Source organism: Otolemur garnettii, unplaced genomic scaffold, assembly GCF_000181295.1.
Source record: "Otolemur garnettii isolate 467f Iridium unplaced genomic scaffold, OtoGar3 scaffold00020, whole genome shotgun sequence".
NCBI lineage: Eukaryota > Metazoa > Chordata > Mammalia > Primates > Galagidae > Otolemur > Otolemur garnettii.
The window spans coordinates 17,967,446-17,992,107 of record NW_003852415.1 but is presented as its reverse complement, the minus strand read 5'-3'; the positions used below and the strand labels follow the sequence as shown (position 1 = coordinate 17,992,107).

The 24,662-nt window shown below is 36.8% G+C and overlaps 1 protein-coding gene and 1 pseudogene across 2 annotated transcripts in view; one reads left to right on the top strand and one right to left on the bottom strand.

Annotated features, from left to right (window-relative positions):
• The window catches only part of TRIP11 (thyroid hormone receptor interactor 11), a 69,390-nt gene extending 53,932 nt beyond the window's left edge, over window positions 1-15,458 (top strand). For both annotated transcript variants that reach the window (XM_003786992.2, XM_023511549.1), the window contains exons 17-21: window positions 6,669-6,750; window positions 8,627-8,741; window positions 9,157-9,273; window positions 11,685-11,829; window positions 15,083-15,458. In XM_003786992.2, the coding sequence (XP_003787040.1) occupies window positions 6,669-6,750; window positions 8,627-8,741; window positions 9,157-9,273; window positions 11,685-11,829; window positions 15,083-15,303 (680 nt within the window). In that variant the 3' untranslated portion in view covers window positions 15,304-15,458. The remainder of the gene's footprint in view (window positions 1-6,668; window positions 6,751-8,626; window positions 8,742-9,156; window positions 9,274-11,684; window positions 11,830-15,082) is intronic.
• Window positions 15,459-16,465: 1,007 nt separating this feature from the next.
• On the bottom strand, window positions 16,466-19,241 carry LOC111724179 (annotated as a pseudogene).
• Window positions 19,242-24,662: the final 5,421 nt, after the last annotated feature.

Sequence of the window (24,662 nt, the reverse complement as noted above, 5' to 3'; positions counted from 1 at the left end):
AATAGGCACTAGAGATATAAAGACAAGAGGAAAAAAATACAAGGAAACAGAGGTCTTACCTTCAGGATTCTTATAGTCAGGCAGGAAGGGAAGACAACATGTAATCAAATACATGCAAGAAATTGTTTTGAAAGGAAAGAGCTATCCATTCTACTGGTGATGGTGGCATGGGAGGGTAGAAATGGCTAGTGAAGGGTAGGCTTGATCTTGCTTAAATGATGAGTAAATACAGCTAAGAAGGCAAGGGATTGGGAAAAAACGTTCTAGACCAGTGGTTCTCAACCTAGGAGAACCTAATGCCTCCTAATGCCGCAACCCTTTAATACAGTTCCTCATGTTGTAGTGACCCCTAGCCATAAAATTATTTTCTCGTTGCTACTTTATAATTTTGCTACTATTTTGAATCATAATATAAATATCTGAAATGCAGGATGTGTTTTCATTGTTACAAAGGGGTCACGACCCACAGGTTTGAGAACCCCTGCTCTAGACAGAGGGAGGAAGTGCTGTGGAATTATGGCACAATTTGGAAACTGGCTAAAGATACAGTTGACCAGTAATGACCAAGAGTGATGAACATGTGTGTTTATGTATGTATGTGGTGTGGTGGTGTGGAGTACTGAGAAAATAGAGGTGGAAGTGGGTTGCTGTATGAAGACTAAGTCTCTTTAAGTATGGGTCAGAAGCACAGATTATCAACTGGAGCCAAAATTGTAACTAAAAAGCAAATGAGACTTCGCTGGTCAGTTGATGAGTATTTCTTAGGAAGGTGGCAGATTCTCTGCTCTGTCTAGCTGTTGCCTCAGAGGAATGTGGACCTGGTGTTGCCAAATCTTTGGATCTTTCAAGAAACACTGGAAATCTGGATTTTTGTTTTTGATGAAATATCTCAATTTTTTGATGTGACACCCAACTTAAGTTTTTGTACAAAACCCATGTGGGCTGAACAGAACCCTGTGGGCTGGATGTAGTCCCTGAAGAAGGTAGGGGCTTTCAGAAAGGAGTTGAGGTTCTGGTTGCTGCTTAGGGAGCCTTGTGTCCTTAGTATATTTTCTGTAGTGATGAGGATACACGCTCGGTACCTGAAAGCCTTATAGTGATATTACTTGGCACCGACAAAATTGCCTTCCTTTCTTTTGGAATATTCCTGATTTATATAAACCTTTTAAAATTAAATAGATGAATTCTGTGTTGTTTGGCCAGGGAGAGAAAAAATTAAATAACGTACAATAAGTCACTCTTTTAAAAAACTTTTCTGTTGCAGTATGGAAAAATATAGTACAGATTATCTGAATTCACAATAAAGTTGAGGGAGGAGAATGGAGAAGAAAAATAAAATTGATTTGGTTACAATAAAAATATTTATATAAAACCTCTTTTAAGTGCACATAGTAACTCCAAATAACTATGCAAACAATCCAATAGATTTCAACGTGACTTTTATTTTTATTATTTTTTTTTGAGACAGAGTCTCACTCTGTTGCCCTGAGTAGAGTGCCATGGTGTCAGCCTAGCTCACGGCAACCTCAAACTATCAGGTTCAAGTGATCCTCTTGCCTCAGTCTCCCAAATAGCTAGGACTTTACGTGCCTGCCACAATGCTCAGCTAGTTTTTTTATTTATATTTTTTTAGTAGAGATAAGTTCTCACTCTTGTTCAGGCTGCTCTTGAAATTCTAAACTCAAGCATCCACCTGCTTCGGTCTCTAGAGTGCTAGGATTACAGGCGTGAGCCTCTGTGCCTGGCCCACCCATTCATTTTAATCACAAATCATGATCTAATAGAACTCAAATTAATGAGATTATACTGTTTTAATAAAATTCTTTTTCTGTGATTTCATTGCCAGAAGTTGAATTTTGAAACATTACTTTTTACTCAGCAATTGATAGTTATGATTATGGGACAAGAAAGCATTTACTAGACCTAACATTTTATTCTAGACCAGCGCTTCTCAACCTATGGGTCACAACCCCTTTGTAACAATGAATACATTGCAGCATTAGGAAGATTAAGAACCACTGCTCTAGACCTTAAAATTCTACTCTGATATGGTTGAAAGAATTGAGTTAAAAGACAAACAAGATGCTAATATAGCTTAACTTCACATTGCAAATGGATATATCTTTAAAAATATATATTATCTGGTGTTAAAGGTGATCTTATGTAAGTTGAAATGTTGTAATAAAAAGACCATCTAATTTCTAGCTATTGATTTGGTTATATTTAATCAAATTGAAGAGGCTACATTTTCTTAGATTAGCTTAATATTGGATCAGATTTAAATTATTTTTAAGGTAGCCAATGCAAATAAGACATCACATCTAATTTATTTACCAACAAATACACACGTATTTTTTTATATGAAATCATCTTTTTAAGTTTTTTCTTCTATTAACTCCTTTGCCTTGGTTCTTAAAGATGACAAATATGCTAAATGGTGGGGAAAAATCATTATCACCTCAAAGTGATACATATGATACTGATTATAGCCAGATTGAAAAATGAACTCTTTAGTTATTTTAAGAAATCAGACGAGTGATGAGTACTAATGCTTTGTGTAGCACTTTACTATTGAGAAAAGACCGGAAACCAAGTCTCCCCCTGATGATTCATGTCCAGGTCCTCTGACTCTCAAGTTCTGTGCTCCATTTACTTTTTCTTCCCAGTCAGGTGCCTGTTCAGTAAATCTGACTTAGTAGAGAAATACCCAAGGAAGGGAGTAAGGAAGGAGTATGATTCATTTAAAGTTGTAGTGTGATTAATTTTAAGATGTTCTCTGAAGACAATATTATAGTGAACTGTCATTAATCACAAATGAAATGATGGGTTGATCTGCTGCAATCAATTACAGTTATGTTAAATTTTGGTTTTAAATCGAATGTTGAAGACTATGGCACTATCTTTAGGTGCTTCCAGGAAGAGACTGATATGGCAAGTTTTACGGTGTCAATCATTTTGAGGAACTCTTTCTCCAAACTAAACTAAATCTCAGGTGCTCTGTTGCTTAACTTCAAAGTGTCCCCTCACCTTTTTTTTTTAATATACTTCCAAAGAATTATTTTGGCATGTGAGGTTATTTCACAGGAATATTGTATTTGGCTTAAAACTCATTTTTAAATAACTATATTTTGCCAGCCCATATAAATACAGTTCTGATTTCAAGTTGTGGTTTCAATTAGAGTTCAGTTTTTGTAGAGAAGTATTCAGAATCTCTGATGGTAGAACAAGGGTGCCTGGAGAAAAAGAGACATTACTTGTAGGGACCTCTGAAATGGGTGTTTTGACATTCGTTTCTTTTCCAAACCTCTCTTCGTTAATGTCACCCTTGTAGTCCCTTCCCCTAAATTCTGAGTTTTTTTCCCCAGACAAATGTCAGAACACATTGCATGCCACATCACATTAGCTCAGGGACTAGCTATATATTCAGATAGTGAGTTTAAGAAATTTTGACCCGGTTGTTATTTTAGCCTATTGGATGTTTTAACTCTACATTTCTGAATACAGAAATTTTAATCGAAATTATACCAATCTTAGTGAGTTTTCATTGAGAAAATATTTTTTATTTAAACTTTAACACTATTTGATTTTTCATCAGATTTTCATAGAACAAAGTTAAAATTTTCTAACTTATTTGGCTAAAGTCATTTTCATCAGAACTCTGCTTTGTGAACTTCACTCGGAAGATGTCTATTTATTATTTAATTTTGTCTTTTATTAAAAAAACAGAATAGTGTTTATATCCTGATTATGTTCTAAGATAGTACTATCTGGTAGAAATACACTGTGAGCCACATGTAATTTTAAATTTTTTAGCCACTATATTAAAACTGTAAAAAGATAAAGGTGATATTAATTCTGATAATATACAGAGAGTGCCCAAAAATGTATACATATTTTTAAGAAAGGGAAACACTGTATTAAAATTGTAATTCTCAAGACAGGGTTTGACTTCTGCAATTACAAGAGATACAAGATACAATGTACAATCTAAATGTTATGGGTATATATTGAGTATTACAATTTTAATAGTTTTTTTCTTTCTTAAAATGTGTATACATTTGTTTGGTGTCGTCTGTATTTTATTTAACCAAGTATACCTCCATTACTATCATTTTGACATGTAATCAGTATAAAAATTATTAATTTTAGAGGAAATTAGGTAGGAGAAAGGAACTCTCAGAGAAAAGGAAGGTGAAGGTAGGGTGGGTAAGAGGCAAGTTTGCCCTCTGTTTCTCTACTACCTTTTTATGGTCTTGGGGAGGAATGCTGGCTCCTACTTGAGCTCTTCAGTGGGGTGGTTAAGTTAGAACAGTGACAGGAAATTAATTTATTTGCTGTTCTCCCTCTGAATAGTTTGTTTAAACTTCTATTTACATTCAGAATGTAGTGGTAGCAAAGGCTCAGGTAACAAGGTGCCCATAGTACACATGTGCACATTAATAATCTAAACTGTCTTTTAGTGACTTAGACTCAGTAATAGTCCTGTCCTGTTCTATCCTGTCTCCTCTCCTCTCCTCTCCCACTCTCTCTCAGGTCCAAGTTTAAATTCCTTACTGGAAAGACAGGAAAGGAAAAGTTTGTAGTAGATTTTCCAAACACAAACCTTGCTTTTATAATATGGTTATGGCAACCATCTCTATTTTGGTTAAGTTGGCCTATTATGTGAATGACATTTTGAAATTTAGACTTTTAAAGTTTTGAAAAAACACAAACCATTACAACAATTAAACTAGATGTTTTATATGTGCATTTTGTGCCATAAACCAGAATTTTAGGCATTATACAGAAATACTATTATTTATTTTTTATTGAGACAGAGTCTTACTTTACAGTCTACTCCCTCAGTAGAGTGCTGTGGCATCACAGCTCATAGCAACCTCAAACTTGTGGGCTTAAGCGATTCTCGTGCCTCAGCCTTCTAAGTAACCCTCTACAACACCTAGCTATTTTTTTGTTTGTTTGTTTTTGTTTTAGCAGGCCTGGGCCAGGTTTGAACCCACCGGCCCTGGAGCATGCGGCTGGCACTCTAACCACTGAGCTATGGGTACCCCTGTATAGAAGTATTATACAGGACAGAATGAAAACATAGAACAGACAGACCTGGCTTAATCTGAAAGGCTCAGAGGAAAATTCTTCAAGGAAGTGAGTTGGAATCAGAGACATGAAGGATGAATAGGAGTTAGCCATACTGATGGAAAAGAGCTTTCTAGGCACAAGAAAAAACATTGCAGAATTCTTGCAGTGGGAATTAAGAGTCCAGAAATATGTATTTATTGTCAATTGACTTTGGCAAAGGTGCCGAAAGAATAGCTTTCTTCACGGTATCGTGCTAGAACAACCGGATGCAACAACACTGTAGAAAAATAAAGTTGACCCTACTGCTTTCCATGCCATGCATAAAACTTAACTCAAAGTGATCGTAGACCTGAATTGTGGAGTTAAAACTGTGAAACTCTTAGAAGAAAATACAGAAGTAAAACTTTGCATCGTTGGGCTAGGTAAATGGTTCTTAGATATGATTCCAAAAGCACAAGCAACAACAACAAAAAAAGTTAGACTTCATCAATATTAAAAACTTTTGTGTTTCAAAGGATATCATCAAGAAAGTGAAATGACAATGTACGGAACGAGCAAGAATGTTTGCAGGTCATATATCTCATGGGGGAACTTGTATCCAGGCACTATTAGGAAAATGTAGCATAACTCAAGAACAGATTTGTGGAAAGAGGTAAAAATCTAGCATTAGGATATATCTTTTCATTTGAAAAGTAGAACTCTGCTACAAAGCAGTCTCATTTCCTTCAGAATGAAAACTTAAAATCTAGCTTGAAATTAGGGAACATCTCTTTCAGCTCAAACTATCCATTTCTGAGGTAACAGGTGTAAACCGCATGTTTAACTGAGTGCTTCTTAGTCTAGGAATCCTAGCCCTGGGGCATGGTTGAATTTCCTAACAATGCTTCTCCAGTTATTCTAGACTTCGCTGTTAAAATTGCTTAAATTCTAACTCTTCATCCAAGATTTTGCAGATTTTGCTTCTTTTTAAATAATTTTAAAATGAAATAGTGTAAGACCCTTTTAAATCAGTCATAAGCTATAATAGCTTGATTGATGTGGCAGAGCCAAGGACCTAAATTGTATTTTTACAATTCCCTTATCCTAGAATAAATTACCCTATCAGCTACATCCTGAGCCATGGTCTTAGTTGTGTCAGATAGTCTTAGTCAGCTCACCAGAAACAGAAAACGGAGTCCAGCCAGGAAAATAGAAGAAGGAAAATTTAAAATTGTCCTTTCCATTCCCTCCCATTAAATAAGAGTGGGTCTGGAAATGTTTCATGCAAGGAAGCAGTGATGAAAATTTCTTCTTTGCTGTTAAATTTCTAGAGGATAAAACTTTTCTGGTTTTTAAATATTCTGTTAATGAATTGATTGCTGTATTGGAGGTAAACCACACAGGTTAATGCATACTCTGGCTTCTAGGTAATTTTTGTATCCACGAACCTAGTCCCCTGGGCCAATGAAAAGATGGAAGTAATTGAGTATTCCCAATTAGAATAAGTGCACATATTCAAAGTTGATAGTAAAGATCTCATAAAGTTCATTATATCTTCATCCAGACTATTTGAATCAGTTAATGGCTGTCTTTATTCACATATTTTAAAACAGATGAGCTCCGACAAGAAATGCTGGATGATGTACAGAAGAAATTGATGAACTTAGTAAATAGCACAGAAGGAAAAGTGGACAAGTATGTTTTTTCCTTTTAATATTTATGTTTCATGAAAATTGCTTTTATGGCTAAACAGTTTCTACATATCAATGTTCATATGTGATAAATGTTTTTTAAGTCTTTTCTTTCTTTTATATATATAGATGGTAGGTTTTTGTGTTTGGGGTGTTTTTTTTTTTTTTTCTTTGAGATAGTCTCAGTCATCCTTGGTTGAGTGCCAAGGTGTTATAGCTTACAGCAACCTCAAACTCTTGGGCTCAAGAGATTATCTGGCCTTAGTCTCCCGAGTAGGTGGGACTATAGGTGCCCACCACAGTGCCTGCTATTTTTAGAGACAGAGGTCTCACTCTTGCTCAGGCTGGTCTCCAACTCCTGAGCTCTAGCAGTCTGCCTGCCTTGGCCTCCCAGTGTGCTGGGATTACAGGCGTGAGCCCCCGCACCCAGCAGATGTAGGTATTTTTAATGAGGGTTCAACAGAATAACTTTTTTTTTTTTTTGAGACAGAGTCTCAAACTGTCCCACTGGGTAGAATGCTGCAAACGTCATCATAGTTCACAGCAACCTCTAACTCTTGGGCTCAACCATTCCTCTTGCCTCACTTTTCCTATTTTTAGTAGAGAAGGGGTCTCGTTCTTGCTCAGGCTGATCTCCAACACCTGAGCTCAAGCAGTCCACCCGTCTCAGCCTTCTGGAGTGCTAGGATTATAGGTGCGAGCCACTGCACCTAGCTACTTCTCTTATTTTTTAAAGTAGATTTTCCCCAACTGATTCTTTTTCTGAAAACCATGTGAAAGAGGTAAAATGTCCTCACAGTATGGAGTACTTGGAAAATAAAAAGTTTATTTTTACCTTTCTTTTCTAATCCCTTTATTGTCCTTGAACACAACTCTTGCTCAAATGTATTAGGTCTGAAACCCAGATATATGTGCAACATTTAATATTTTTTAAATGTAGGTATATGTATCATTAACAAATACACAGTAACTATGAATGGGGAAATAGAAACATGATGTTAAGCACAAAATATTTGTCAACACTTAAGTGTCTGCTTCGGATAAATATCAGCCCACAGGCACTTAGAATTACTAATGAGGTACCCCCCCCTTTCAGTCAATTACTGGGTTGAACAAAGATAGCTAATAAATAATGTTTTAAAAGGTATATGTTCAGGTTTTTCTTTTGTTTTGTTTTTTGAGACAGAGTCTCACTATGACACCCTTGTTAGAGTGCTGTGGCTTCACAGCTCACAGCAACCTCCAACTCTTGTGCTTAAGTGATTCTCTTGCCTCAGCCTCCCAAGCAGCTGGGACCACAGGCACCTGCCACAATGCCCAGCTATTTTTTTTGGGGGGGGAGGGAGGTTGTAGTTGTTATTGTCGTTTGGCAAGCCTGGGCTGGGTTTGAAACCACCACCTCCCATGTATGTGGCTGGCTTCCTAGCCACTAAGCTACAGGCACTGAGGCTGTTTAGGGTTTTTTGAAATATTCTTAATTAGACTTGTCAAGATTTTTTAAAAGTATCTTTTAAAGTATTTTGTTGCTTAGTCTTTTTTTTAATAATTAAATCATTGGTTCTCAACCTTCCTAATGTCGCGATCCTTTAACACAGTTCCTTATGTTGTGGTGACCCCCCAACCATAAAATTATTTTTATTACTACTTCATAATTGTAATTTTCCTACTGTTATGAATTGTAATGTAAATATCTGATATGCAGGATGGTCTTAGGTGACCCCTGTGAAAGGGTCATTCGGCCTCCAAAGGAGTTGCAACCCACAGGTTGAGAACTGCTGAATTAAATGTTTGCTTACTATAATTAAATATTTACATGCTTAGTATTTGAGTACACTCAATGTTGAGTTAGCTTGAGCTATTTCTACCTTTTATTTTCATAGAGTCCTAATGAGAAACCTCTTCATTGGACATTTTCACACACCAAAAAATCAGCGTCATGAAGTGTTACGATTAATGGGAAGCATCCTGGGTGTCAAAAGGGAGGAAATGGAGCAGGTAACTGGACTGTGAACACCCTTCAGAATATATTTATAACTAAAATAGTGGCATCATAGAGAATTGTTTCCTTTTCTGTATGTAGCTTTTACTGAATACAATTTTCTCAATACTGTAGAAATGGAATCATTTTATACTACATTGAAGAGGTGAGTTTGTTCAATTTATATATGATATTAAGTGTTTTGTAAATTAGAAAGTACTCTCATATCAGGATGCTGAAATTTTGAGATACACTACCTCAAAACTTTTGAGACTGTGCTTGGGGTTGGTATTTATCCTCTATTGGTAGGAAACATTTTTTAGGAATTGGACTTGAAAAGCATACTTTGCTACCATCTGAAATCATGTGAAAGTGGTCTTTATTTTCTGTTTTCTTGTATTGATAATATTTTTCTGTTTTAAAATCTTTCAGTTATTTAATGAAGATCGGGGTGGCGTTACCAGGTGGATGACTGGGTGGCTTGGAGGAGGATCAAAAAGTGTCCCCAACACACCTTTGAGACCAAATCAGCAATCTGTGTTTAATAGTGTAAGAACTAGTTTTATTTTCACTGAATATGAATGTGTATCATATTCAATTGTAAAGAATCAGATTTCTTTTTTAGGTTATTTTATACAGACTTTCCATTTTAAAGGGGTGGAAACTGTGAGATCCAGAGAAGTGAGCTTAAAGATAACAAACTAGTTTTAATAATTTTATTGCATGTTATTTTATTTTAAGTTTTTATATGATGCTTTTATTTTTCAAAGTATTGATAGTTCCTTTCTTTGTGCTTGATCATGTTGCTATAGCCCCATAAGCAGTATTGCTACTAAATTATGAGCCTCTCAAAGATAGAGCTTTATTTTATTCATATATGTATGTATGTTCCAAGTCATTGAACCAATCAATATTTATTGAGCACCTGCTCTATACCAGCCTATTTAAGCATTGAGAATGCAGCTACAAACCAGGTAGATACAGTGCCTGTCCTCAACAAGTTTAACATTCTGATTGGAGGAGATGATTCATGGTACATAGTTAAGGTGACCAGATTTTAACATTGGTAAAGCAGGACACCATTGATGGGGGGTGGGGGTGGTTCTTAATTAAAAATTTGGTCTATATGGAGCAATAAAAATTTTCATAGAACTCAAAAATAGTATTGTAATATATTTTTTTAATTTCAACATAAGTACAATTTACAAATACAATACATTTTAAAAAACTATGTATAGTATTATTTTATTCTTTGGCATATTTCTCATTTGAGTGAATTTTTTTTAGTAGATTGCTATTGTTGTTTAAAAGGTCATGAAATTTTTCACAAGAATTTGTTAAATTATATTTCACACATAAAATGGCTTTCAAAGTCTCAACGCTTAATTGTGATTTTTCTGATGTCTACATTTTATTTACTATAGAAAAAACACATTCAGTTGCAGCATTAGTTCCTGGTAAGGACAGCGCGTATCCCACAATTTTTAGTGCATTATTGTATGGAACATGGTTTGTTTCAAAATGATGAAATATTTCTAACCATTTGTTCTCTATTGTGATTTTTGCTGATGACCAAGATTTAACCTTTTCTTTATCAATATACGTAAGTCATAAGTGTCACTTTCAAGGCTGGTGCTAGACTTTTTGCCGCCACTATAAAATATAAATAGTATGAGTACTGTCTGCTAAATTCATGAAATAAATAAATAAATGACTTACCTAAATTATCTGAATAGCTGATTTGTTGACATCACTTGTTTAACTAGCACTAGCATGCAGTACAATGTGTATCGTCTGAGAGACAGTTACAAAATGTTTTCGTTGTTGCCAATGCCAAAAAATGCCCCTGTTATTAAGTCCAAACAATGGTGGTCAAATTCTAACAACTGATCAACAATGCGAACTTTGATAAGCAGTTCTTGATAATCAGTTCTCAACAATTATTTGTTATTATTAAAGTTTAACATAAAATTAACAAAAATTATATAAAACTCATATCCTGGTGAAATAGCCACATGGCAGCCGAAAACCATATATTCCCTTTGTGTTCTCCTACTGTTCCCTAGCTTGTCATGCATTCTTTCCAAAAATCAGGACTTTTTTAAAATGCCACAGGATGCAGGACAAATTGTTAAAAATCAGGACTGTCCTGCCAAAAGCGGGATGTCTGGTCACCTTATGTAACGTAGTAGGCTTTAGGTGAACATTAATTGAATTGAGTAGTACTGTGAATTAGAATGCAGTTTCTTTCTTTTGTTTTTTAACAAAGAGGACATTGAGGATAGGTGACTTATCCAGAGCTAGTCAAAGATAAAAACCCTATTTTACTTAGATGGTATAAAATTTAACTTAAAGGAAAGGTCTATACTACATGTTTTTCCATATTCATTCGTTGAGTCTTCATTTAGGAAATTATGTTTAATATGTTTCCTTCAATATGATTTTTCATGTCTATGTGAACAGTTATTAAAATAAGATGTGTAACCTAATAACAGCCTAAGAATACGGGGAGGGGGGAGGGAGAGAGGAGGAGGGAATGGGTGGAGGGAGGAGAATTGGAGGGATCACTTCTGAGGTTTATCTTACAAGGGTACAAGTGAATCTTTCTAAGAGCAGAATGTGAACATTTTAAAACAATAACTAAGAAAATGAAAAAAAAAAAAAAAAGATGTGATGTCTTAAGTGCCATTCACTACTGGCAAGAAAAATAAGGGTTATCAGTTAGCTCATTGGTTCTCCACCTTCCTAATACCGCGGCCCCTTAATACAGAAATGTTTGTAATGATAATCAAGTAACTAAAAGGCTGACATCTTCAGTTGTTCATAAAGCTAATTTGTAAAAAGTGATTCAAATGGCATATTAATTTTTAATATTTAATTACAACAACTATTACATTGTCTTAGTTGTAGTGAATATTATGTTATTATGTAGCCTCAAATAACCAAAATATTTTTTTTAGTCTTTTTCAGAACTTTTTGTTAAATTCCTGGAAACAGAATCTCATCCATCTATTCCACCACCAAAGCTTTCTGTCCATGATATGAAACCTCTAGATTCACCAGGAAGGAGAAAACTAGGTACAAATGTACCAGAAAGTTTTAAAGGTAAAGCAAGAAATTTATTTTTTCCTACAATTGAAAAAATTGAATATTTAATTTACGATTACGTCTTATAGTAATATTAACTAAATTTTTAGTGTTTTTGAACATATATAATGACTGCTTCCAAAATTCCTATAAGGCATCAGACTGTAGCCTCATATATTTTTATAGCAATCTGATGTTTAATTGGGTTAGATTAATTTAAACCATATGAAAATTTCTCCTTTGTATATCAGAATAATTCTGTCTGGTTCAGCCACTTGTGAGTTATTCTGCTGAAAGTGGTGGTGAACTGATTAAACCTTTGCTTGCTCATCTGCTTCTTTCTTACAGTGCTTATTGCTAATTAAAGATAAATGTGTAGTTTATATAATAGTTTGAGAAGAATTTTTTCCACCTTTGAAATCTAAGCATTACACTTAGTCACCAAACTTTGGCAAATTAATATATGTAAGCACAGTTTAGTAAGCTGATGTAGACCTCCAAGAATGTTAGGAAGTGTCCTTATATGTTGAAATCTCTGCTTAGAAGTGATGATTGGTAGTTGTAAACATGTGTACGTATTTTTCTGTCCCAGTGGTTGTAGGGGTCTTATTAATATTCATATCACACACTGGCATACAGTAAAATTTCTTGAGTTGAAATTGAATTATAATCACTAAACTATAAACAAAGTCTTTATTGGAAGATCTCTTTTCTGAAATTATTATCATTTAATATAGACTAACGTGTTTGGGAGTTGCACTGTAAAGGTGCATGTTATTGGCTAGGTGTGGTGGCTCATGCCTGGAATCCTAGCATTTTGCAAGACTGAGGTGAGAGGATTGCTAGAGGCCAGGAGTTTGAGACCAGGATGAGGATCACAGCAAGACCCTGTCTACAAAAATACACAAAAAATTAGTTGGGCCATGGTGGCTTGCATCTAGCTACTCAGGAGGTTGAGGCAAGAGGATTGCTTAAGTTCAGGAGTTTAAAGCTGTAGTAAGTTATGATGATGCCACCACATTCCAGCCTGGGAGACAGATACTCTGTCTCAAAAAAAAGGAAAGTGTATTTTGTTGTGTACTCAAGTTTATATGTCAGATACCTAAATTTGGATGAAATAGTAAAGGATATACATTCTGAAATTTTATAAGCTTCCTGTTATTTAGACAAATATTTCTATTTTTTTGGACTTGTATCTGAAGAGAAAATAGGAAAATTATTGTTTTGCGAAGTGTAACTTTTAAGCTAGGAGGTATACACTACGCTGAGAACTTTTTTTCTTGTTACACTAGGTTGTAATAAAGCAAACTCCTAAATTCACCATGTTAGGCTCTTCCCCTCCTCCCTGTCTTTTCCCCTTCTTCCTTCCCTTCTTTTCTCTCCCTTGCCTCCCTCTTTCTTCCCCTCTCCTTTCTTTCTTCTTCTTCTCCTTCTCATTTTTTCTTTTTCCAGGCTTTTTTGGTTTGTAAGAGACAGAATTTCCCTCTGCTGCCCAGGCTGGAGTGCAATGGTCTGATCATAGCTTTCTGCAGTTTCTTGGCCCAAGTGATCCTCCTGCCTCAGCCTTCCAAGTAGCTGGGACTGCAGCACATACCACCATCCCCAGCTACTCCCTTTTTAATTTTATTTTTAATTTTTTATTGTTGGGGATTCATTCAGGGTACAAAGAACCAGGTTACATTGATTATATTTGTTAGGTGAAGTCCCTCTTATAATTGTGTCCCACCCCCAAAAGGTATGTTACTCCCTTTTTAAAATCAAGTCCAACGCCTACCTTGATTTTTATTGATCAGAGGTAAAAGCCAGTGATGGTCTGAGTTGATATAGGGTTTACATGGGAAAAAAGCAAGCTTAGTCTTTAATCTTGGATTTGGAGGTATGTCAGACTTACAGGGTGACACCAAAAGCTTCTCCAGAGTCTGGGAAGTTGTCATTCACAGGATAGTACCAATTGGGAGCCCTGAAGTGCTTAATGATAAGTAGATCTGATGACTCTGTCTCAGTGCTTTTTTTTGTTTTAGGAGATCTCTTTTGTTTGAGTTTCCCATCACTGAAGTAAGCACCTTCAAAGAGCTTGTTTGTTTCTTACCAATGAAGTTGTTACTAATCTTGGGTAATAAAACAGAATCTGCCCACTAAGACATTAGCTCATAAACTAAACACCTATTCCAATAAAAGTGAATTTTATTTATAGAGAAGTAATCTAATTGGGGATTTTCAAATCTTTGAATGCCTAAAAGATAATGTATACATACATTGTTTTTTCTATTTGTAAATTAATATTGATTTTAATTGTTATCATTGTAATATAGGTTTTTTTTTCCTGATCATTATAATTATTTGGGGAAAACCTAAGTCCTCAAGTGTTTCATCTTTCAGGTGTTTTTAGAGTTTGCCTTAAGGCTGGGCATAGTGGCTCATACCTGTAATCCTAACACTATGGGAGGGCAAGGCAGGTGGATTGCTGGAGCTCATGAGTTTGATATCAGCCTGAGCAAAAGTGAGACCCTGTCTCTACTAAAAATAGAAAAACTGAGGCAAGAGGATTGCTTGAACTCAAGTTGGAGGTTGCTGTGAGCTATGACACCATGATACACTACCCAGCTTGAGACTCTGTCTTAAAAAAAAAGGGTTTGCCTTAAAACATAAGCAACACCCTTTAAAAAGGTGTTGCTGTTATAGTAAGTGAAGTTTATCAGTTATATAAGTGGTAGTTAAATACACAGCAGTAGTAGCGATGTGTTTAATTAGGTATTAGATATGTGTGCACATACTCTTCTTTCCCCCATGCCTGTCTCTTATTTCCCCTTATTTCTTTCACACTTCTGTATTTCAGGAACTCTGCTTATAGGATGCAGAACCCCGCAGCATATGAATTAAATTTATTTGGAGGCCAAATCTGGGAACCTAAAACACAAATACAGCATTGTTTTTATCAGAAAATGTTTTTGAATTACCAAGAGTGAACTTTAATCAGATTTTAGTGATACAAATTATATCTGTGTTTAGGAATTAACACCTATTTATGCTCTCATTTTGAATAATTAAAGGTTACCACCCCCAAATTGTTCTAAATCTCAGCGTTACTACCAGCAAGATGAAATTTTAAAGTTGATAGTAGTGGTAAATCTATTATTCATATATGTCTATATTAATTGACTTAACAATGTAGATAGAACTTTCTTTATGCTTTTACTTATATTTAGAGAGTTATTTCATTTTCACTTCTATGTGAAGACAGAGACTAAGGAATCCATATTTTATCATTTAGATACAACTGAATCCAGGTCTGGCAGAAGAGCAGATGTAAATCCATTCTTGGCTCCCCGATCCGCAGCTGTGCCTCTTATTAACCCAGCTGGACTTGGACCTGGTGGGCCTGGGCATCTTCTTTTGAAACCCATCTCAGACGTTTTGCCCACATTTACACCTTTGCCAGTGTCACCTGACAACAGCGCTGGAGTTGTGTTGAAAGACCTTTTAAAGCAATAGATGATTCTCGAGCCAGAGATGAGATAGCACTTTAAAGAAACCATGAACACTACGTGTATGTAGTTTATCACAAAGTGGCCTTTTGGAAAAAGTCATGCATTTGTTTGCAACTGTACTTTCTCTGAATTTAATAAAAATATTCTTAATGCTTTTAGTAATTGCAGGTATCAGAAGATCAAGTGTTTGCTATATAATCTGCTTTTTCTTATTGATTTGACCTAATTTAAGCTAGGAACATTTGATTTATCTATTATCCTAATTTACAAAAATAAAGACAGACAAAAATATCAGTAGCTATTTATCAGTTTTTATGTCCTTCTGTGATTTTCAGACTCATTTATAGAGACATGTGGCTTATATTTTCAAGTTTTTAATGAAGAAAAAAATACAAGTAGTGACTTGTCTGCATTGTGCAGAAAATCAATCTGAAGCATATATTAATCTTTAGATGGCTTTGTACAGACAGGCCAAGAATAAGATTGTCCCTGGGAAGTCATAGGTTCTTTGAGGTGAGATGTATGTTTGGTTCTATGCAATTTTATCACATGCGTAGGTTCATGTGGCCACCACTGAAATACAGAACCCTGGGTCAAAAGGACCCCCTCATGCTGGACTCTTATAATCAAACCACCTCTCCTTGCCCCTTGCCTTAGTCTGTGGTAACCATTAACTAATCTCCATCTCTGTAATTTTGTTATTTTGAGAATGCTATATATGTGGAATCATATAGCATGTAACCTCTTGAAATTGGCATTTTTCATGCAGCATGGGTCCCTTGAGATCCTTCCAAGTTGTTGTATGTATCATAAGTTTGTTCCTTCTTATTGTTGAATATATATATACACACAAACACATATATAGAGTGCAGACATATAAATTAGTTTTAAGAGCAGAGGTATCTGTTCAAAGATATCTTAAAACGAAATGTTTCCTCACACAAACACAACTTTCATGTAAATGTTGAATTGTACAGCCAGCACACCTGCATAACTGTAATTAGCAATATCACTAAACGTGTCACCTCCTGCCTCTGTCTGAGGTGTTGATATTTGGTGTAACAGTGCCTGTCTATCCCTATCATGATGGTCACTGAGGGCATTCCACTTCAACAACAACAACACCATGTGTTTGAAACTATTTCTTTTTTTGTGTTTTCCCCCCATTTGTTTGGGGTTTTTGTTTGTTTTCTTACCAGCAGAAAAGATTTATTTAAGGACAAACAATTAAACCACATCCAAGGCCTTAACTTACTGACACAAACTAAAGTAGCCATTTAAAGCATTAGATATTTAGGTACAAGACAGACATACAGTGGGGGAAATGCTTTGCCATCTGAAACTCACACCAAACTTGGCTTGATGGACAACTTGTGCGTGGGGGTTGAGGGGGCTGAGGGGAAGAGCATGTCTGCAGAGGTATATATTTTCACATTGAAGAGAAGAAGGGAATACAGTTAAGGCCCTCCCATAGGACGCTAGGCTGCCTTGTGAGGGCCACAACAGAAAAATGGACTTCTCAAGTTGGGTGAATTCCCTGCGGACCTTGGCTGTATCCTGCAGCAGGCAGTCCTCTGAATTGGCCGTTCACATTGTTAAACAGCATAAAATGAAAATTCATGTTGTCATCTACCCAACATTGGCCTTCCTTTACCATGGAATCATGGACAGTGTGGCTTTATTCTTTTCAAAGCAATTTGCTCTGTCTTCAGGAGACGTTTTCTTTGTTTCAGAAAGAAACTGTTTCAAGACTAATCCATCCTTAAATTTCAGTTTGTCTTGGTTATTGGCAACAAAACATGAATAAGTCCGATTGCACCACAAGAGTTCCCAGTGGTCTGCTTCGTGAAGTACACTTTAGGACTAACTGCTTGTCTCTTCAGTTCTTCAGTCTGTTTTCCTGAAGTTCTCATGCTGGGTTGTGAGGAGAAACAGCAGCAACATCACACAGGCAGGCATTGGCCCCGAGACCAGGGACTCCTCCTCCAGCTCCAGCTCATCTGGGAAGTGCCCCTGCCCAGTAACCCCCAGCCAAGCCAGCACTTTGTTCAGCATCTCACCTTCTCGAACTGAGAGACAAGTTACAGCCCAGAGAAGACAACAGCAAAGAGTATTTCTTTAATTTTGTACAAACCTCTCATAAATCCTGACTTGAAACTTAATTATATCAGGATGTTCATATTTATATTAGTTGGTTGAAGTTGTACATTTAAAAAGACAATTCTTGGAAGTTTTATATACTTCTATATACCTTTAAAATGGAAACATTTATATAACAAGGAAAGGTGAAAATGAGACTAATTCAAATATGTAAAGAGGCCTGGCTAAGCCCGGACCTAAAATTTGGTTTTGCTGTGATTAACTGTATATTTTCTAATGTGTTTGGAACATTGGAAGTCTTAATTATGTGTTGATGGGTAAAACTTGTTTTTCTGACAAATTAAGTAACTGAGAACGCTGCTTCAGAATGTCACCTGTCTCCTTAGTTAATGATATTTATACTGCCATTATTTAGTATGCTTTAAAGGAAATTGTCATACAAGTTCTATATGTGGTGTTAGCACTGTCAAGGTTTTACCCGTTTTTGTTTCTTTATGATATTATTACTCTTAGGTTTTTATATGCTCCTTATAAAGTTACTGTCACTGATGACCCTAAATTATTTGCTGCTTGCCATTGAAGTTTTATTTCGGTGTGGAGCAACTGAAATACTAGCTTTGAAGTTAAAAAAAAAGAAAAAGACAGTTCTTCATTTTGAAGAAATAGAACATACAGAAGTTTTCTTTTTTAGCTTGAAAAGGAGATAACATGGTGGGTCAGATTTAAGTAGTATGTCATCATATTTGAAATGCCTTTTATGACGTTTTTGAGTATTTTCTTCCACTACTAAAACAGCTTGTCCCCCGTCACTTCATAGTTAACATAAGTATTTAAAGTTGTTGTGGGCGGATTAGGTAGCAAAACATCACAGAGCATGATATTACATGGCCACTAGTTAAATAAGCATGTAACCTTGTCCTAAAGCTATGGTACCTCATGTTTTTGTTGCATTATTGAAACTCTAGCAGACTGGTATGCATACTAAGTGTTCACAGATCTAAACCAGACATAACTCATGCACTTTTCTGAAACTAACTTGTGTCAGAGATGAACCATCTGCCCAAGAAATCTTCTAGGTAACCAGACAGTGATGAAGCGTATAATTCTAATGTTAGCAATAGGACATTGCTAATAGTGCGTTTAACTGCAGTATTTTAACTACAGTAATTTTTCTGTTTATTTCTCTATCCACTTAGTAGAATTTGTGGTTGAATTCCACCGTAGCCACCAGTTTTTCACCACATTCCTAATGGTTTCCAACCTCTATACTATAGTAAAAAATTCTCCTAGCCGTTGAATTTGATTTTAGCACCATATCAGATGATAGGATTGTTTAAGTTTTTGTTCCTACCATTGGTGAAATAAAAAAAAGAGGAAAGAAAAAAACAAAACAACAACAGGAAAAGGGAGTGGTTTTCTTGGACCTAGCTAATTAAAACATTCAGTACCTCCTCGCAATAAAGACATCAGTTTCTTTTAATCTTCTAATGGTTAATTGAAAGGAGTAAAAAGATTATCACAATATTTATCCAATTACTAGAAAGGGAAAAAGCTATGTCTTCAGGGACAGGAAAGCGATGAGAATTATTTAGAAAATGTTATGCATCAAACTTAATTTGAATTTGGTTTTTAAAGCTAATGAAGTTGTTTGCATATCAGTATAATATTTAAAACATCTTCCACCAATAAATTGACCTTTAATTTTGTAGCTATCAAGTAAGTATAGGCAAGATTTATTTTATATATTCCTATGGAAAAAATACTTTGAATGTTCTGACATTTGTTATTAATTGCCAGTCTTTGCTTTTTAACTTATTAAGGTTTCTCTATTTAAAAATAATAAGTGGTCTTTTGATTTTTTAGAGAAATATCTACATATGGGAAATTTCCAACCCAACCTTAATATTAGGTTGTGTTTTATAGAGCTAAAGCTAATGCATTTTTTAATTTCTCAGCACTGCAAGGCAAAAAAATACTCCAAATAAAAATGATATATGTAAGTTGGCAATGTCTTCATCCACAATAAAAAAATTTTTTTAGCAAACAGCTGCTGACTTTTTCTTTAGAAGGGGGAGAAATGACTTACACATGTTGTTTATAGCAGCAGTTGATGAACTCAAATAGAAGCTAATGTCTTTAAGTGTTCTCCAGATGTCTGCTGTTAGGCTACTCCTCGTGCCTTGGAAATTTAAATATTAACAATTTAAAAGATGCTGAAAATTATGTAGGAAAAGAGAATCAGAGGTTTTAGCCAGCACTTCGTTCTTTTTCTTTTCAGAGGGTATTATGCATCATTGGCCATTTGATCTTTTTTATAAGTTCTGTGTTGTTTTTCTCAGACGTGGAACATCCTTTTCACTGTGCATGTGATGGCAGTATTGAAAGGAACATGGGCTTTAACGTTGATAGCTGGATTGGACTACTGATTTTGACCCTTTCGGTGCAATTATTTTTTTCTTTTGAGACAGGGTCTCATTCAGACAAGGGTTAAAGTATAATAACATCATCATAGCTCACTGCCATCCCAACTCCTGGATCAAGTGACCCTTTTGCCTCAGCTTCCTGAGTAGCTGGGACTCAAGTGTGCACCACTACACCCAGCTAATTTTTCTATTTTTTTTTTTTTTATAGAGACTGGAGGCTTGCCACGTTGCTCAGGGTGGTCTCAAATACCTGGCCTGGTCTCAATCCTCCTGCCTTGGCTTCCCAAAGTGCTGAGATTACAGGCATGAGCCACTGTCTCATTTTCTTTTTCTTTTCTTTTTTTTTTTTTTTTGAGACAGAGCCTCAAGCTGTCCCCCTGGGTAGAGTGCAGTGGCATTACAGCTCACAGCAACCTCCAACTCCCGGGCTCAAGCGAGTCTCCTGCCTCAGCCTCCCAAGTAGCTGGGACCACAGGCGCCCGCCACAACGCCTGGCTATTTTTTGGTTGCAGCCGTCATTGTTGTTTGGCGGGTCTGGGCTGGGGATTCGAACCCGCCACCTTAGGTGTACGTGGCTGGCGCCTTAGCCGGTTGAGCTATAGGTGCCGAGCCAGTCTCATTTTCTATGTGACCTTTAACAAAATTATTTTGACTATGGGTCTTATCCCTGAAGTGAGATAATATCCACCTAGTAAACCTCATGGGGTTGTAAGTATCAAATGACACATTCATTCATAATGTTTCTTAAATGAACAAATGTTCCACTTGGGGAAATGCTTTTAAAGTCCATAGTTGTACCAGGCGTCATCAAACTATGGCCTACCAAGGACATTTATCTGGCCCGCCGGGTGTTTTTGCTACCATTGCCTGTCCTGCTTAACAGCCAACTCATCCCGGGGCCCGCAGTCTGGCCCTCCAATGGTCTGAGGGATAGTGAACTGGCCCTCTGTTTAAAAACTTTGAGGACCCCTGTGACAGATGGTAAATGTTAAGATTATTACTGCTAAGGTGACAAGAATGTCAGGGACAGGAGTGTTACTGAAGCTAAGAGTTCCTTCCACAAGGTAAGGAGAGGTCAAAAGCGTGAAGTGATTGCAGCTCAGAGTGCTTAAGAAGACTCTGGTGAACTTAGGGAGCAGATGATGGTGGTTGGCTTGGTAGAACAGTATTGGTGGAATGGTGGGAGCAAAGCCATATTTTCAAGTGGGTGATGAGCACATGGTGCAAGTGTTTAGGCAACTGCTGAGAAACCATATTGCAGTGGGACAAGAGGGAATTAGGAGAGGACAGCAGGGTGAAGGGAGAGTTGCTTTAAGCTGAGAGACTCGAGCATGTGTAAATACTTACAGTAAGGACACAGCTAGATGGATGGGCTGCAGAAGGAGAAGAAGGAAGAGCCTGAGCAGGAGGTACAGAGTATCAGAGCACAGGTGGAGGAATTCGCCTTAGATAGGAAGGGCACTGTTATTAGGACAGGAGTGAAGGAAGAGAGGGAAGATGCGGATAGCAGGTGCATTTGGGAGAAGGGCAGTTGTGGGAATTTACCTCTGTGCAGTTGGAGGGGGGCTTGTCTGCTGGAAATGAGGAGGATGGGGGCTAGGGCTTGAGAAGTTCACAGATGAGAGAGACAGACATATGTCCAGATTACCATAGAAGTGTGAGAAATGCTCTTGGGGCCTTGAGTTGGGCCTGGCAGATTGATGGAAGGAGGATGGACGGTGGTTAAGCACATCTTGAAGGGAAGAACATTTGAGCACTTGAGAAGGAAGCAAGCTAGGAAGTCAAGATAGAAGTCAAGCAGTTCTTGCCCTGACCAATCCTAGTGGAATACAAAATGTTACTAACCTGAACTTTGTCTTCCTGTCCTTGGGACTCAGATCATGTGAATAATAATATAGCTGAGGGTTTTATAGCCTGTTAGTGCTATAATTTAGTACATACCGTAAATTAATAATCCATTTTAATTGCACCAATGTTTGTCTTAGAGATAAAGAAAAATTCAAAAATAATAATAGATCACGTAAGGCAAATATTTGAACTTTTAGTTGGTTTTCTGTCTTGGCTCCTGAAATGGAGTCTTCCTGTGCATCCGATGTCTTTTAGCCCTTCTGGGGTTAAGAAATTCATAATTTGCACCGTAATTATATTTTAACTGTGATAATTCTCAGCTGTGACTATTTTTACAAAAGTAATCTTTTTAGCTCTAACATTCTTTAACTTCAGTGAACTATTTTTGACCCTCAAAATTAAATCTCAATGATTTGAAAATATTTGACTGTAACTTAATAAGATTTTGGTAAAGTTGATTTCTAGATACCATTGTACTCTCTTAAAAATGTAAGATACATTACTTCTTTTTGTAAAATACAGGCATTTAGGTGTTGAGGGAGATTATGAGTTTTCCTGCCACAACGTTGTATTAGTCTCAATCCCTTCTAGACTCGTGTAAGTGGGTGTCCTTGTATCCCAAATGCATATATTTCCCAGAGGACAAATTCTTCCCCTCAACCTCCCAATGGTGAAAAGAGACATGATTTTGTTTTTTAAAGAATTAGAACAAAATAATACAAATTTTCCCCAGATTTTCTCTTCAGCTCCTTTTTTTCTGAGACAGTCTCATTTTGTCACCCTCAGTAGAGTGCTATGGCATCCTAGCTCACAGCAACCTCAAACTCTTCAGCTCTAGTGATCCTCCTGCCTCAGCCTCCCAAATAGCTGGGAATACAGGTGCCTGCCACAATGCCTGGCTATTTCTGGAAATGGGGGTCTCACTCTTGCTTAGGCTGGTCTAGAACCTGTGAGCTCAGCAATCCACCCGCCTCAGCCTCCCAGAGTGCAAGTGCTAGGATTACAGGCATGAGCCACCATGCCTGGCTGTTTAGGTATATTTAATGAACCATGGTGTCATCTGTGAATAAATAGGTTAATCTCTTGACTAAAGGGATATTCAGACTCCCCCTCTGAATAAAAAGGAGGGGTGGTGATGACAAAATTCCAAGGCTAATGAGGTAATTTTTATTTTTGAGAATTAATATGAAATGTTCAGTCTTTGAAAGTATATTGTGTCATTTTAAAGTTTTCTCCCTAAAACATTTCCATGCTACATGCAAATTTACTACTAGGGTGGTCCTTGCTACACGCTTCCAAGCTATATGGCTCTCTTTAGGATTGTGCTTGCCAACTTGGTAGCTCTTGTGTTGAAAAATACGATAATGGCAAAGATCAATTATTCATAAAATTGCTACTTGAGAAATCAAGACTTCCCTTTTCCTAAGTCTTTTCACTTTTTTTTTTCCTTCAGACATCAGTTTTACTTGCTGAAAAGAAATTTAACCCCTGGTGTTATCCTTTCCATGTGTGCATTGTGTATGTGTCAAACATTTAAAACATTTAAGAGGAAACAGTTTAGATATTAGGAGGCCCATCTGGCTATGGTAGTGTGAGAGGTCAGCTGGTTGTCCCTGCAAAAGAAAGAAAAAATACAAAAAGTAAAGTTGTCTAAAACCACCATGTTGTGGCTCAGGAAATTGACCAAAGGCAGACAAATTGAGAATCACTTACCTTAAAAGTTTCTCACTGTTATGTAAGAACCACTGAAGTGTGTGGCTTTCCTACCTGGGGCTTCCCTCACCCCCCAAACCTCCCTGCTTTTCTAGCCCTGAACTGGTTGTGAAAACCACTAGCTTTGCTGCCGGAGGTGGTGGACTCAATAGTGGAGGGTGAGGGCAGCAGTGTAAAACCCATGATGTCAATTAAAAGTGGGCAGTTGGAAGAAAACGAATGGAGAAAACTCAGTTTTTCTAGTCTGAGGTTGCAATTCCAGAAGGGCAAGCACAGATCAGCAGAATTTAACGTGGAGATCTGAACAGAAAGTCATAGAAGGGTCCTGGGGAAAACCATTCACAGCCAGGGGAGCCCCTGGAGAACCCTGTGGAAAGAAAAGCTCAGGCCAAGGAGAGGCTGGCCTTTGAGTGAGCTGCTCAGCCCATGTGTGGCAACGGAAGCCTCTGGGTTGGAGGTGTTTAACCAGCATAGCCTCTGCTGACCCTGAGGAGTGACCTCTGGGAAGGCAGACTGAAACATAAAAGTGTAAAACTAAGCAGAGACATTAGCAGGCACACTGTCTCATGGGGAAGAAAGATTCTGCAATTTAAATTCAAACAAGCTTCAAAAAATCAGAAAAGGGCATCAAAATAATTTCTACAATATAATCTAGTTGTCCAGTTTTCAACCAAATGCAAAGAAGATATAGTATGACCTATATTGGGGGGGGGGGGAGCAGTCCAAGAACCTGTGCGGGCCTTGAGCAGTGTTTTTCAACATTTTTTATCTCACGGCACACTTGAACCTAAAGTTCCACGGCACTCTTAAATTATGTTGATCCAAAAAAAGGAGTAAAACACCACTTAATATGCTTTGAACTTCTTTCAAAAATAATTTTATTATGATCTTTAAAATTTTCATGGCACACAGCTTGAAAATCATGTTCTAGAGTATGGATTTAACCCACAAAAACTTCATTTCTTTTCTTTTTTTTTATTGAATGGTAACTATGTACATTAATGCACTTCTGGGGTACAGTATGGGGTTTTCATATGCAATCCAAAATACTTCTATCAAACTGGTCAACACAGCCTTCATGTCGTTTTCTCAGTTATTGTTTTAAAACGTTCACATTCTACTTTTAGAAAGATTCACTTGTACCCCTATAAGATAAACTTCAGAAGTGATCCCTCCAAACCCCCTCCCTCCACCCATTTCCCCCTCCCTTCTCCCTCCCCCCTCCCCATATTCTTAGGCTATTTGGTTATAGCTTTCATATAAAAGGTATAAATTTGTT